This window comes from Pseudophryne corroboree, chromosome 3 (assembly GCF_028390025.1).
Source record: "Pseudophryne corroboree isolate aPseCor3 chromosome 3, aPseCor3.hap2, whole genome shotgun sequence".
Taxonomy (NCBI): domain Eukaryota; kingdom Metazoa; phylum Chordata; class Amphibia; order Anura; family Myobatrachidae; genus Pseudophryne; species Pseudophryne corroboree.
In genome coordinates, this window is record NC_086446.1 from 499,866,397 (window position 1) to 499,882,671 (window position 16,275).

At 47.7% G+C, this 16,275-nt stretch overlaps 1 protein-coding gene across 1 annotated transcript in view; it reads left to right on the top strand.

Annotated features, from left to right (window-relative positions):
• TBCD (tubulin folding cofactor D) overlaps positions 1-16,275 on the top strand; it is a 707,681-nt gene that overhangs the window by 16,685 nt on the left and 674,721 nt on the right. The window contains exons 2-3 of the mRNA XM_063961004.1: positions 9,869-10,079; positions 12,174-12,224. Of these exons, the coding sequence (XP_063817074.1) occupies positions 9,908-10,079; positions 12,174-12,224 (223 nt within the window). The 5' untranslated portion in view covers positions 9,869-9,907. The remainder of the gene's footprint in view (positions 1-9,868; positions 10,080-12,173; positions 12,225-16,275) is intronic.

Here is a 16,275-nt window from a genome sequence, read left to right on the forward strand (position 1 = left end):
GCTCATCTACTCGAGGGCCGCAGATTCGGCATACAGGACTGGGTCCTGGTGACCACGGATGCAAGCCTCCGAGGTTGGGGGGCAGTCACTCAGGGAAGAAACTTCCAAGGACAATGGTCGAGTCAGGAAGCTTCCCTACACATAAACATTCTGGAACTAAGGGCCATTTACAATGCCCTAAGTCAGGCAAAACCCCTGCTTCAAAACCATCTGGTGCTGATTCAGTCAGACAACATCACGGCGGTCGCCCATGTAAACCGACAGGGCGGCACAAGAAGCAGGATGGCGATGGCAGAAGCCACAAGGATTCTCCTATGGGCGGAAAATCACGTGATAGCACTGTCAGCAGTGTTCATTCCGGGAGTGGACAACTGGGAAGCAGACTTCCTCAGCAGGCACGACCTCCACCCGGGAGAGTGGGGACTTCATCCAGAAGTCTTCCAGCTGATTGTAAATCGTTGGGAAAGGCCACAGGTGGACATGATGGCGTCCCGCCTCAACAAAAAGCTAAAAAGATATTGCGCCAGGTCAAGGGACCCTCAGGCGATTAGCTGTGGACGCTCTAGTGACACCGTGGGTGTACCAGTCGGTTTATGTGTTCCCTCCTCTTCCTCTCATACCAAAGGTACTGAGGATAATAAGAAAGAGAGGAGTAAGAACTATACTCATCGTTCCGGATTGGCCAAGAAGGACTTGGTACCCGGAACTACAAGAAATGATCTCAGAGGACCCTTGGCCTCTGCCTCTCAGACAGGACCTGCTACAGCAGGGGCCCTGTCTGTTCCAAGACTTACCGCGGCTGCGTTTGACGGCATGGCGGTTGAACGCCGGATCCTGATGGAAAAGGGCATTCCGGTTGAAGTCATTCCTACGCTGATAAAAGCTAGGAAGGATGTGACAGCAAAACATTATCACCGCATATGGCGAAAATATGTTGCTTGGTGTGAGGCTATGAAGGCCCCAACAGAAGAATTTCAGCTGGGTCGTTTTCTGCACTTCCTACAGTCAGGAGTGACTATGGGCCTAAAATTGGGATCCATTAAAGTCCAGATTTCGGCCCTGTCTATTTTCTTTCAAAAAGAACTGGCTTCACTGCCTGAAGTTCAGACGTTTGTTAAGGGAGTGCTGCATATTCAGCCCCCTTTTGTGCCCTCAGTGGCACCTTGGGATCTCAACGTTGTGTTGGATTTCCTAAAATCACATTGGTTTGAGCCACTTCAGACCGTGGAGTTGAAATATCTCACGTGGAAAGTGGTCATGCTTTTGGCCTTGGCTTCGGCTAGGCGTGTGTCAGAATTGGCGGCTTTGTCATGCAAAAGCCCCTATCTGATCTTCCATATGGACAGGGCAGAATTGAGGACTCGTCCCCAATTTTTCCCTAAGGTGGTATCAGCGTTCCATTTGAACCAACCTATTGTGGTGCCTGCGGCTACTCAGGACTTGGAGGCTTCCAAGTTGCTGGATGTAGTCCGGGCCCTGAAAATCTATGTTTCCAGGACGGCTAGAGTCAGAAAAACTGACTCGCTGTTTATCCTGCATGCACCCAACAAGCTGGGTGCTCCTGCTTCAAAGCAGACTATTGCTCGCTGGATCTGTTGCACGATTCAACTTGCACATTCTGCGGCTAGACTGCCGCATCCTAAATCAGTCAAAGCCCATTCCACGTGTAAGGTGGGCTCTTCTTGGGCGGCTGCCCGAGGGGTCTCTGCTTTACAACTTTGCCGAGCTGCTACCTGGTCGGGATCAAACACGTTTGCAAAATTCTACAAGTTTGATACCCTGGCTGAGGAGGACCTTGAGTTTGCTCATTCGGTGCTGCAGAGTCATCCGCACTCTCCCGCCCGTTTGGGAGCTTTGGTATAATCCCCATGGTCCTTACGGAGTACCCAGCATCCACTAGGACGTCAGAGAAAATAAGATTTTACTCACCGGTAAATCTATTTCTCGTAGTCCGTAGTAAATGCTGGGAGCCCGTCCCAAGTGCGGAATTCTGCAATACTTGTATATAGTTATTGCTTAACTATAGGGTTTTTTGTTCTGAGCCATCAGTTTAATGAGGCTCAGTTGTTGTTCATACTGTTAACTGGGTATAATTATCACAAGTTGTACGGTGTGATTGGTGTGGCTGGTATGAGTCTTACCCGGGATTCCAAATCCTTTCCTAGTAATGTCAGCTCTTCCGGGCACAGTTTCCCTAACTGAGGTCTGGAGGAGGGGCATAGAGGGAGGAGCCAGTGCACACCAGATGTAGTACCTAATCTTTTCTTTAGAGTGCCCAGTCTCCTGCGGAGCCCGTCTATTCCCCATGGTCCTTACGGAGTACCCAGCATCCACTACGGACTACGAGAAATAGATTTACCGGTGAGTAAAATCTTATTTTTTCATTGTGTTTTTATTTATAAGGAGTCAACCTGTGTGTAGCACTGTACATAGAAAAATACAATGATATGAAATAACAATACAATATTACAGGGTTCAATAAACAGGAAGAATAATGATACAACTGAGTGACAGTAATAACAGTATAGCTCAGTGCAGGGGCATAACTAAAACTTTGTGGGCCCCATAGCAAAATCTTGGAAGGGCCCTTCCCAACCCCCAGCTTTTGTCACTACGGTTGGGGGTGAAGGGGTGGCGAAGGCAACCCCACTGCACCCTCTAAAATGTATTATTATTTTATTTTCCTCATTTTTACATTTTTACTTATTGCTGCTGTGCCGGGTTTGGGGTCCTGCATTGCACTTACTGATAAGGAGGAGGGAGGTGAAGCCGCTTGTTCAACAGAATCCGGAAGCATGGCTGCGCCTGCAGTAGCGGTGCACGGCTGATGGATGTGGCACTGTATAAGCACAATCAGCCCGCGTCTGTCAGCCACGCTGCCCTTAGTGCCACTACGGCAGGCGCAGCCACTTCACTACCAGTAAAGTAACTAAGCTGCCGGGCCTCAAACTGGTGTGGCAGTATAACTTTTAGAGGGTACTGTGGGATTGCCTTTGGGGCCCCCCAAGCCGCCGGGCCCCATAGCAGCTGCTTCTCCTGCACCCAATATAGCTATGCCAGTGGCTCAGTGGATCCCAGAATTTCTTGAATCATGGCACCCTAGAGATCAGCATTTTCTTCATAGCACCCATAGTCCAAAAGTTTCATATTGAGAAATTCAGGAAAAATTATTAAATTAAGTGAATTGTGCCTACCTGTCTTCCTTTGGTTCAGTTATATGGTGTGATGCTTCTGTTTGTCCACATAGTTTATGACTGGCAGCCACCAACACTGGCTTTGCCCATAAAATTGACCTTAAATAATTTGTTTTGGTACTAAACCACTAACCCGTGGCAACCCTCCTGGTGGGTATCTGTTTGGATGGTCGACCATGTTATGGTCGACAGTCATTAGGTCGACACATGAAAGGTCAACACATGAAAGGTCGAAATGAGTTTTTCAAATTTTCTCTAACGTCCTAAGTGGATGCTGGGGACTCCGTAAGGACCATGGGGAATAGCGGCTCCGCAGGAGACTGGGCACATCTAAAGAAAGCTTTAGGACTATCTGGTGTGCACTGGCTCCTCCCCCTATGACCCTCCTCCAAGCCTCAGTTAGATCTCTGTGCCCGAACGAGAAGGGTGCACACTAGGGGCTCTCCTGAGCTTCTTAGTGAAAGTTTTAGTTTAGGTTTTTTATTTTCAGTGAGACCTGCTGGCAACAGGCTCACTGCATCGAGGGACTAAGGGGAGAAGAAGCGAACTCACCTGCGTGCAGAGTGGATTGGGCTTCTTAGGCTACTGGACATTAGCTCCAGAGGGACGATCACAGGTCCAGCCTGGATGGGTCCCAGAGCCGCGCCGCCGGCCCCCTTACAGAGCCAGAAGGCAGAAGAGGTCCGGAAAATCGGCGGCAGAAGACGTCCTGTCTTCAACAAGGTAGCGCACAGCACTGCAGCTGTGCGCCATTGCTCTCAGCACACTTCACACTCCGGTCACTGAGGGTGCAGGGCGCTGGGGGGGAGCGCCCTGAGACGCAATAATAAACACCTTGGATGGCAAAAAATGCATCACATATAGCTCCTGGGCTATATGGATGCATTTAACCCCTGCCAAAATACATAAAAAAACGGGAGATAAGGCTGCCGATAAGGGGGCGGAGCCTATCTCCTCAGCACACTGGCGCCATTTTCCCTCACAACTCCGTTGGAGGGAAGCTCCCTGTCTCTCCCCTGCAGTCACTACACTACAGAAAGGGTTAAAAAAGAGAGGTGGGGCACTTATTACGCGCAGTATTAAAGATACAGCAGCTATAAGGGGAAAAACACTTTTATAAGGTTATCCCTGTATATATATATATATATATAGCGCTCTGGTGTGTGCTGGCAAACTCTCCCTCTGTCTCCCCAAAGGGCTAGTGGGGTCCTGTCCTCTATCAGAGCATTCCCTGTGTGTGTGCTGTATGTCGGTACATTTGTGTCGACATGTATGAGGAGAAAAATGATGTGGAGACGGAGCAGATTGCCTGTAATAGTGATGTCACCCCCTAGGGGGTCGACACCTGAGTGGATGAACTGTTGGAAGGAATTACGTGACCGTGTCAGCTCTGTATAAAAGACAGTGGTTGACATGAGACAGCCGGCTACTCAGCTTGTGCCTGTCCAGACGTCTCATAGGCCGTCAGGGGCTCTAAAGCGCCCGTTACCTCAGATGGCAGATATAGACGCCGACACGGATACTGACTCCAGTGTCGACGGTGAAGAGACAAATGTGACTTCCAGTAGGGCCACACGTTACATGATTGAGGCAATGAAAAATGTTTTTACACATTTCTGATAATACGAGTACCACCAAAAAGGGGTATTATGTTCGGTGAGGAAAAACTACCTGTAGTTTTCCTGAATCTGAGAAATTAAATGAGGTGTGTGATGATGCGTGGTTTTCCCCCGATAACAACTGATAATTTCTAAAATGTTATTGGCATTATATCCTTTCCCGCCAGAGGTTAGGGTGCGTTGGGAAACACCCCCTAGGGTGGATAAAGCGCTCACACGCTTGTAAGGGCTCTACCCTCTCCTGAGATGGCCGCCCTTAAGGATCCTGCTGATAGAAAGCAGGAGGGTATCCTAAAATGTATTTACACACATACTGGTGTTATACTGCGACCAGCAATCGCCTCAGCCTGGATGTGCAGTGCTGGGTTGGCGTGGTCGGATTCCCTGACTGAAAATATTGATACCCTAGATAGGGACAGTATATTATTGCCTATAGAGCATTTAAAAGATGCATTTCTATATATGCGTGATGCACAGCGGAATATTTGCCGACTGGCATCAAGTCAAAGTGCGTTGTCCATTTCTACCAGTAGAGGGTTATGGACACGTCAGTGGTCGGGTGATGCGTATTCCAAACGGCATTTGGAAGTATTACCTTATTAAAGGGAGGAGTTATTTGGGGTCGGTCTTTCAGACCTGGTGGCCACGGCAACAGCTGGGAAATCCACGTTTGTACCCCAGGTCGCCTCTCAACATGAGAAGACGCCGTATTATCAGGCGCAGTCTTTTCGTGGACAAGCGGGCAAAAGATTCCTCATTTCTGCCCCGTGACAGAGGGAGAGGAAAAAGGCTGCAGAAATCAGCCAGTTCCCAGGAACAGAAACCCTCTCCCGCCTCTGCCAAGCCCTCAGTATGACGCTGGGGCTTTACAAGCAGAATCCGGCACGGTGGGGGGCCCGTCTCAATGAATTTCAGCGCGAAGTGGGCTCACTCGCAAGTAGACCCCTGGATCCTTCAGGTGATATCTCAGGGGTACAAATTAGAATTCGAGACGTCTCCCCCTCGCCGTTTCCTAAAGTCGGCTTTACCGATGTCTCCTTCTGACAGGGAGACTGTTTTGGAAGCCATTCACAAGCTGTATTCCCAGCAGGTGATAACAAGGTACCCCTCCTGCAACAGGGAACGGGGTATTATTCCACACTGTTGTGGTACCGAAGCCGGACGGCTCGGTGAGACCGATTCTAAATCTAAAATCTTTGAACACTTACATACAGAGGTTCAAATTCAAGATTGATTCACTCAGAGCAGTGATTGCGAACCTGGAAGAAGGGGACTACATGATGTCTCGGGACATCAAGGATACTTACCTTCATGTCAAAATGTACCCTTCTCATCAAGGGTACCTCAGGTTTATGGTACAGAACTGTCACTATCAGTTCAGACGCTGCCGTATGGATGGTCCACGGCACCCCGGGTCTTTACCAAGGTAATGGCCGAAATTATGATATTCCTTCGAAGGAAGGGAATTTTAGTTATCCTTTACTTGGACGATTCCCTGATAAGGGTAAGATCCAGGGAACAGTTGGAGGTCGGTGTAGCACTATTTCAGGTAGTGTTGCGGCAGCACGATTGGATTCTCAATATTCCAAAATCGCAGCTGGTTCCGACGACTTGTCTTCTGTTCCTAGGGATGATCCTGGACACAGTCCAGAAAAAGGCTTTTCTCCCGGAGGAAAAAGCCAGGGAGTTATCCGAGCTAGTCAGGAACCTCCTAAAACCGAGCCAAGTCTCAGTGCATCAATGCACAAGGGTTCTGGGTAAAATGGTGGCTTCCTAAGAAGCAATCCCATTCGGCAGATTCCACGCAAGAATTTTCCAGTGGGACCTGCTGGACAAATGGTCCGGGTCGCATCTTCAGATGCATCAGCGGATAACCCTGTCACCAAGGACAAGGGTGTCCCTCCTGTGGTGGTTGCAGAGTGCTCATCTTCTAGAGGGCCGCAGATTCGGCATTCAGGACTGGGTCCTGGTGACCACGGATGCCAGCCTGCGAGGCTGGGGAGCAGTCACACAGGGAAGGAATATCCGGAGCTTATGGTCAAGCCTGGAGACATCACTTCACATAAATATCCTGAAGCTAAGGGCCATTTACAATGCTCTAAGCTTAGCAAGTCCTCTGCTTCAAGGTCAGCCGGTGTTGATCCAGTCGGACAACATCACGGCAGTCACCCACGTAAACAGACAGGGTGGCACAAGAAGCAGGAGGGCAATGGCAGAAGCTGCAAGGATTCTTCGCTGGGCGGAAAATCATGTGATAGCACTGTCAGCAGTATTCATTCCGGGAGTGGACAACTGGGAAGCAGACTTCCTCAGCACGACCTCCACCCGGGAGAGTGGGGACTTCACCCAGAAGTCTTCCACATGATTATAAACCGTTGGGAAAAACTCGACAAGTATTGCGCCAGGTCAAGGGACCTTCAGGCAATAACTGTAGACGTTCTGGTAACACCGTGGGTGTACCAGTCAGTGTATGTGTTCCCTCCTCTGCCTCTCATACCCAAGGTACTGAGATTGATAAGATGGAGAGGAGTAAGCACTATATTCGTGGCTCCGGATTGGCCAAGAAGGACTTGGTAACCGGAACTTCAAGAGATGCTCACGGAGGATCCGTGGCCTCTACCTCTAAGAAGGGACCTGCTCCAGCAAGGACCCTGTCTGTTCCAAGACTTACCACGGCTGCGTTTGACGGCATGGCGGTTGAACGCCGGATCCTGAAAAGGCATTCCGGATGAAGTCATCCCTATCCTGATCAAAGCCAGGAAGGATGTAACCGCAAAACATTATCACCGCATTTGGCGAAAATATGTTGCGTGGTGCGAGGCCAGTAAGGCCCGACGGAGGAAATTCAACTGGGTCGTTTCCTACATTTCCTGCAAACAGGAGTGTCTATGGGCCTGAAATTGGGGTCCATTAAGGTTAAAATTTCGGCCCTTTCAATTTTCTTCCAAAAAGAACTAGCTTCAGTCCCTGAAGTTCAGACGTTTGTAAAAGGGGTACTGCATATACAGCCTCCTTTTGTGCCTTCAGTGGCACTTTGGGATCTCAATGTAGTTTTTGGGTTCCAAAAGTCACATTGGTTTGAACCACTTAAATCTGTGGAGTTAAAATATCTCACATGGGAAGTGGTCATGCTGTTGGCCCTGGCCTGGGCCAGGCGCGTGTCAGAATTGGCGGCTTTATCCTGTAAAAGCCCTTATCTGATTTTCCATTCGGACAGGGCGGAATTGAGGACTCGTCCTCAGTTTCTCCCTAAGGTGGTTTCAGCGTTTCACCTGAACCAACCTATTGTGGTGCCTGCGGCTACTAGGGACTTGGAGGACTCCAAGTTGCTAGACGTTGTCAGGGCCCTGAAAATATATGTTTCCAGGACGGCTGGAGTCAGGAAAACTGACTCGCTGTTTATCCTGTATGCACCCAACAAGCTGGGTGCTCCTGCTTCTAAGCAGACTATTGCTCGTTGGATTTGTAGTACAGTTCAGCTTGCACATTCGGTGGCAGGCCTGCCACAGCCAAAAATCTGTAAATGCCCACTCCACAAGGAAGGTGGGCTCATCTTGGGCGGCTGCCCGAGGGGTCTCGGCTTTACAACTTTGCCGAGCAGCTACTTGGTCAGGAGCAAATACGTTTGTAAAATTCTACAAAATTGATACCCTGGCTGAGGAGGACCTGGAGTTCTCTCATTTGGTGCTGCAGAGTCATCCGCACTCTCCCGCCCGTTTGGGAGCTTTGGTATAATCCCCATGGTCCTTACGGAGTCCCCAGCATCCACTTAGGACGTTAGAGAAAATAAGAATTTACTTACGATAATTCTATTTCTCGTAGTCCGTAGTGGATGCTGGGCGCCCATCCCAAGTGCGGATTGTCTGCAATACTGGTACATAGTTATTGTTACCAAAAAATCGGGTTATTGCTGTAGTGAGCCATCTTTTCTAGAGGCTCCTCTGTTATCATGCTGTTAACTGGGTTCAGATCACAAGTTGTACGGTGTGATTGGTGTGGCTGGTATGAGTCTTACCCGGGATTCAAGATCCTTCCTTATTGTGTACGCTCGTCCGGGCACAGTATCCTAACTGAGGCTTGGAGGAGGGTCATAGGGGGAGGAGCCGGTGCACACCAGATAGTCCTAAAGCTTTCTTTAGATGTGCCCAGTCTCCTGCGGAGCCGCTATTCCCCATGGTCCTTACGGTGTCCCCAGCATCCACTACGGACTACGAGAAATAGAATTATCGGTAAGTAAATTCTAATTTTTTTTCTTTTGGGGAACTTTTCCATACTTTACGATCCACGTGGACTACGATTAGGAACGGCAATGTTGCTGAAGCATGCGAGGGGACGCGGTGCACTAATTGGGGTTCCCTGTCACTTGATGCAGAAAACGACACCAAAAAAAATTACTCTCCCTCATGTCGACCTTTCACTTGTCGACCATTTTCAGGTGTCGACCATTTGTCCATGTCGACCATGCCAATGTAGACCAATAGTGGTAGACCTAATGACTGTCGACCATAACATGGTTGACCATTCATACCGGAACCCTCCTGGTGACCTGCAGTACCCCAGCGTGCAATGACACCCACTTTGGGAACCACTGGTATAACTCAATGACCCAGGGTAGAAATGACCAGGGCCACTGTGCTTAGGTGTGCTCTGGGAATGCTCTGATGCATTCGGTCTTTACTTTTAAACCTGTTAAATGCCAGCGACATCTACTGCCATTATTTATCAAGCACTAGTTTTCTCCTGACACTTTTAGAATAGTAAAAAATAAAGACGACAGCGTTTTTGTAATATGCTGTTCAGAAATTTTCACATTTTGGCAACATATCTGGACTATGTGTAAGTTGTGCACTCAAGCAGAGGCCATGCAGGAATTTACCGTTCATTTAGTCCATTGTAAGACCTTGTTGCAGCCTGGTAAGGTATCCATACCTATTAGTGTGACCTAAGAAGCTAGCCACCAGTAATACATTTTTAGATATTGCTACCTGGTATGTATGTAGTTTTTAGCCTCTGCTAGATAATGTTGCAACTTTTGTAATTGTTCTCTCTTTTCAGTTTGTGGCAAGTGAAATCTTCAGTCTAAGTGCCAACACAATGGCTGCAAATAGTTTGGAGCAAGAGGAAGAGGAGAACCCAGAAGCAGTATCTCGTCATAACGTTTTGGAAACGTTCACTGAGAGCAAAGAGACTCGAGCGCTGATTGTCAGCCTGCGAGATGTGTGTGAAGACATGATCAGCAGGGAGGTGTGCACGCAGAGATTTATAGGTGAGGGAATCCACAGGCTGGCACAGTGGTAACGACAAGATGGAGATCAATTCTGGAGCAAACATCTTTGAAGGGCATATGCCCCAAGAGAAATATAATAGTTATGACTATTCCATTGCATTACTTGGGTGTTTGATCCAGGGAGTTAATCAGGTTGTCGTTTTTTGTGGTCAGATAGGGTTTTTGTTCCCTGCAAGGATAATTTGGCTGTTGACTTGCTAGTGTTTTTTCTCTCTTTTCTTCATCTAGAACAGTGATGTCAGTTCATGTAAGAATAAGTAAGAAACATTATTGTGTTATTCTGCTAACGCAATAAACTTTTTCCTTAAGAGCAGTCCGGCGTATTTTTGAAAATTTGTTTATATGAAAAAGAAGAGACCCAGAGCATCCGTATACACCCAGCCTCAATAGACCATACGTCATGAAACACCTGGCGCAAGTGGGCCATCAGGTCCTGTGCAACTAAGCAAGCACCAGGCATCATTTTCAAGTGAAAATGCATCGGAGTTGCAATGTAAGTGTGTGTGACTGAGTCTATATACCAAGCACAACAGAACTTGGGGCCTAATTCAGATCTGATCGTAGCAGCAAATTTGTTAGCAGTTGGGCAAAACCAGGGGGGTCATTCCGAGTTGTTCGCTCATTGCCGATTTTCGCAACGGAGCGATTAAGGCGAAAATGCGCATGCGCATGGTACGCAGTGCGCATGCGCTAAGTATTTTAGCTCAAAACTTAGTAGATTTACTCACGTCCGACCGAAGAATTTCCATCGTTGAAGTGATCGGAGTGTGATTGGCAGGAAGTGGGTGTTTCTGGGCGGAAACTGGCCGTTTTCTGTGAGTGTGCGGAAAAACGCAGGCGTGCCAGGATAAAACGCGGGAGTGTCTGGAGAAACGGGGGAGTGGCTGGCCGAACGCAGGGCGTGTTTGTGACGTCAAACCAGGAACGAAACGGGCTGAGCTGATCGTAGTGTAGGAGTAAGTCTCAAGCTACTCAGAAACTGCTAAGAAATTTCTATTCGCAATTCTGCTAATCTTTCGTTCTCAATACTGCTAAGCTCAGATACACTCCCAGAGGGCGGCGGCCTAGCGTGTGCAATGCTGCTAAAATCTGCTAGCGAGCGAACAACTCTGAATGACCCCCTATGTGCACTGCTGGGGAGGCAGATATAACATGTGCAGAGAGAGTTAGATATGGGTGGGTTACATTGTTTCTGTGCAGGGTAAATACTGGCTGCTTTATTTTTACACTGCAATATAGATTTCAGTTTGAACACACCCCACCCAAATCTAACTCTCTGCACATGTTACATCTGCCCCCCCTGCAGTGCAACATGGTTTTGCCCATCTGCTAACAAATTTGCTGCTTCGATAAGGTCTGAATTAGGCCCTTGGTGTGGAGAAAAATCCACAGCCGCTGCATCGTATACAGATTCAGACTTTGTCGCACACAGATATACAAGTGTCACATATCGAATGAATTTGCACAGCCTTCCACAGTCTGAAATCCGCAAAACATGACCTGTTGAGAACTACTGGTGTGTAGTATAATACAGTCTCGGCTGCAGAATGCTGGAAGAGAGTATTGGTTTGTCCACCTTATACAGTGAGCTTGACAGCACCTGTCACACCAGTATTGCTTTCATAACTCTGTATACTGTATTGCTGTGACCAGTAATGACTTAACGGCAGGATGTGTTGGTTACTATTTGAAATATTTATTCACTAAAATAAATTCACATTTTATTCAATTTTATTTTTTTGTGCTAAAGGATTAGTTGGTGCTGAGTAGGATTGTTTTTCTAAAGGTTTAGTTGCTATTGAAGAGAAATGAACCCCTTTGTCTATTCTGAAACAGGTCCCATCTGCTAGTTGAACATAGTGTTGTACTAGTTTATGAATAACCTCTGGAATTCTCGATATAGAGATCCACTGCCAGTTGCACAATATATATTTCTCTCAAAACTGTATTATTTTTATATTTATTTTTTTTACTCCTGTTTTCCACCTGAAAAAAATGGTTATTTCTTGCTGTACATATATATTTGTTCATCAATATACTGTTTAGTTGGTAATTGTCTGTATTTAATTATAGTTATTATGGATAACTATCAAGAGCAGCCCCATCTCCTGGACTCACATTTAGGTATGTAAGATAACTGTAATCTGCTGTCAAATCCAGAAAGTATTAATGTGTATGAAATGTAAGGAGTTACAGGTGTGCTGTGATTTTTACTGCTACAGATGCGTCCTCCCTGGTCTAGCCTGAATACGGTATGAGTCGCGGCACAGAGAGCATATGAGGGCCTTTTTTTTTTTTTTTTTGTAAAACTGTTTTTATTTTCTTATTTTCATAATGTAAAGAGTTACATACAGTGGTGAGTCAAAATAAAAAATTATAAGAAGGGCAGAAATACATACATCCCCGCAATCCGAGAACTGCGGGTATCACAGTACCTTGCAACTCGAGCCACCTAATTCCGCATATCCTGTACTCATACACTGTAAACTATTATCAACCACTGATAAACATCATAAAATGATAAGGGGAAAAACAAGAAGGGAAAGGGGAAGGGGGGAGACAAGACAAGACAAGACCATTCACTCCGTAGTCGCGTGGAGTACATACAGTACAAACAACCTATGAACTCATTAACCTCAAAACAGCAAGGTGTATACTTATATCAATTAGCATCCACACGTTTATAAAGAATCCAGGAGGTATTTTCAAAGAGCCTTTCAATATGGCCCTGTGTAGCAATGTCTAGACTGTCAATGTAAAGCTCCCATTTCGAATAAAAGCGAGCAACCCCCCTCTCAATGTCTGGCAAGGTGGCTTGGCGTTCAAAATAGAGAATCCGTAAAAGCACATTTCTCTGACGTCCTAGTGGATGCTGGGTACTCCGTAAGGACCATGGGGTATAGACGGGCTCCGCAGGAGACTGGGCACTCTTAAAAGAAAGATTAGGTACTATATCTGGTGTGCACTGGCTCCTCCCTCTATGCCCCTCCTCCAGACCTCAGTTAGTATCTGTGCCCGGCCAGAGCTGGATGCACCCTAGGGGCTCTCCTGAGCTTCCTAGAAAAGAAAGTATTTGTTAGGTTTTTTATTTTCAGTGAGATCTGCTGGCAACAGACTCACTGCTACGTGGGACTGAGGAAAGAGAAGCGAACCTACCTGCTTGCAGCTAGCTTGGGCTTCTAAGGCTACTGGACACCATTAGCTCCAGAGGGATCGAACACAGGCCCAGTCCTCGGTCGTCCGGTCCCGGGGCCGCGCCGCCGTCCCTCTTGCAGAGCCAGAAGAACGAAGAGAAGTTGAAAATCGGCGGCTGAAGACTCCGGTCTTCATTAAGGTAGCGCACAGCACTGCAGCTGTGCGCCATTGCTCCCTTAGCACACCACACACTCCAGTCACTGATGGGTGCAGGGCGCTGGGGGGGGGGCACCCTGGGCAGCAATTAGATTACCTTACTTGGCGAAAAGCACATAATACAGTCTGATAAACTGTATATGTGCATTAACCCCCGCCATTAAAGTACATAAAAGGACAGAAGCCCGCCGCTGAGGGGGCCGGGCCTTCTTCCTCAGCACACCGGCGCCATTTTCTCTTCACAGCTCAGCTGGAAGGAAGCTCCCCAGGCTCTCCCCTGCAGTATCCTGGTACACAAAGGGTAAAAAAGAGAGGGGGGGCACATAAATTTAGGCGCAAAACTGTGTATATAAGCTGCTATAGGGGAAAAATCACTCAGTATAGTGTACATCCCTGTATTATATAGCGCTGTGGTATGTGCTGGCATACTCTCTCTCTGTCTTTCCAAAGGGCCTGGTGGGGGAACTGTCTTCAAATAGAGCATCCCCTGTGTGTGTGGTGTGTCGGTACGCGTGTGTCGACATGTCTGAGGTAAAAGGCTCCTATAAGGAGGTGATAGAGCGGATATGTGTGTGGGAGGGTGTCTCCGTCGACAACGCCGACACCTGTTTGGATATGTGTAAGTGCTGAGGTAAAATTATTGCACAAAAGGTTAGGGAACAGAAAGGAAATCTACCCTGGTCTGTCCCTATGTCACAGAGTCCTTCAGAGTCTCTCTATGTTCACTATCCAAAATAACAAAGTATCGACACGGAGTTTAACTCCACTGTCGACTACGATAATGCAAAGTTACAGCCAAGAGGGCTAAAAGATATTCAATATATGATTATTGGAATAAAAGATGATTTGCATATCACTGATGACTCATCTGTCCCTGACACGAGAGTACACATGTTAAGGGGAAGAATGCTGAGGTAAATTTCCCTCCTCTCATGAGGAAAAAGAGCGGGAATCTCCAGACAAGAGACGGCAGCTTCCCACAAGAGAATTCTCAGGCTGTATCCTTTCCCCACTAGGGCCAGGATGTGTTGAGAATCTTCCCCTTGGGTGTCCTGTTTGCACTAGCTATTCTCAGGGATCCTGCAGATAGTGTGCACATTCTAGTATACTACCCAGACCGGCGATTGTGTCGGCATGGGTTTATAGCGCTGTGGCAGTGTGGACAGGTACCTTATCAGCAGAGATTGAGACCCTAGTATGCATATAAATATTTTAAGATGCTGTCTTAAGTGATAGATATATAATTATAAAGCATGCCCAAAGGGACATGAGTATACTGGGTCCTAGAGACAAAAGCTATGTCTATTTCTGCTTGACGTGTCCTGTAGAATATACATAGGACAGATGATGCCGACTTAAGAGGCATATGGAAGGCTGAGGATTGTGTGGAGAAAGGTTCTCGGGCCTGGTCTCCACAGCTATAGCTGGTAATTCTGATATTTTGCCTTATATTCCTGCACAGCCTAGGAAAGCACGACATTATTAAATGCAGCTTTTCGAATAAAGAAACAAAGTCTGAGGTGCGTCCTTTCTTGTCAGAGCCAGGGGCAGAGGAAAGAAGCTGTACAACACAGCTAGTCCCCAGGAACAGAAGTCCTCACCGGCCTCTACAAAAATCCACCGCATGTCGCTGGGGCTCCACAGGCGGAGCTAGGCCCGGTGGGGACACGCCTTCGTAAGTTCAGCCACAAGTGGGTTCACTCCCTGTTAGATCCCTGGGCAATAGAAATTGTATCGCAGGCATACAGGCTGGACTGTGAGAAGATGCCCCCTCACCGAGGACCCGGCGGGCTTCCCCCCAAGAGAGGGAGCCAGTGTTAACTGCAATTCGTAAATTGTATCTTCAACAGGTGGTGGTCAAGGGTCCCCTCCTTCAACAAGAGGGTGTTATTATTCGACCATGTTATAATCCCGAAACCAGACTGTTCGGTTAGACCCATATTGTATTAAAATCCCTGAACATATACCTGAAAAGGTTCAGGTTCAAGATGGAATCGCTAAGAGCGGTCATTGCAAGCCTGAAATGAATCGGGACATGCATACCTTCGTGTCCCCATTTATCCACCTCATCAGGCGTACCTCAGAATTGCGGTACGGGATTGTCATTACCAATTTCACCAAGGTAATGGCGGATATGATGGTGCTCCTGCGGAAGCAAGGTGTCACTATTATCACATACTTGGATGATCTCCTCATAAAAGCGAGATCAAGAGAGCAGTTGCTGGACAGCGTATCACCTTCTCTGGAAGTGAAACGGCAACACGACTGGATTCTATATATTCCGAAGTCGCAGTTGGTTCCTACAGCTCATCTGCCTCGCCTAGGCATGATCCTAGACACAGACCAGAAGAGGGTTTATCTCCCGATAGAGAGAGCTCAGGAGCTCATGACACTGGTCAGGAATCCATTGAAAACCAAATCAGGTGTCAGTGCATCACTGCACTCGAGTCCTGGGAAGGATGATGGCATCATACGAGGCCATCCCCTTAGGCTGGTTCCATGCAAGGACAATGGAACTTACTGGACAAGTGGTCCGGATCACATCTTCAGATGCATCGGTTAATCACCCTATCCCCCAGGGCCAGGGTGTCTCTCCTGTGGTGGCTGCGGAGTGCTCACCTTCTCGAGGGCCGCAGATTCGGCATTCAGGACTGGGTCCTGGTGACCACGGATGCAAGCCTCCGAGGGTGGGAGGCAGTTACACAGGGAAGAAAATTCCAAGGTTTGTGGTCAAGCCAACAGACTTGCCTTCACATCAATATCCTGGAACTAAGGGCCATATACAACGCCCTAAGTCAAGCGGAGTTCCTGCTTCGCGACCAAC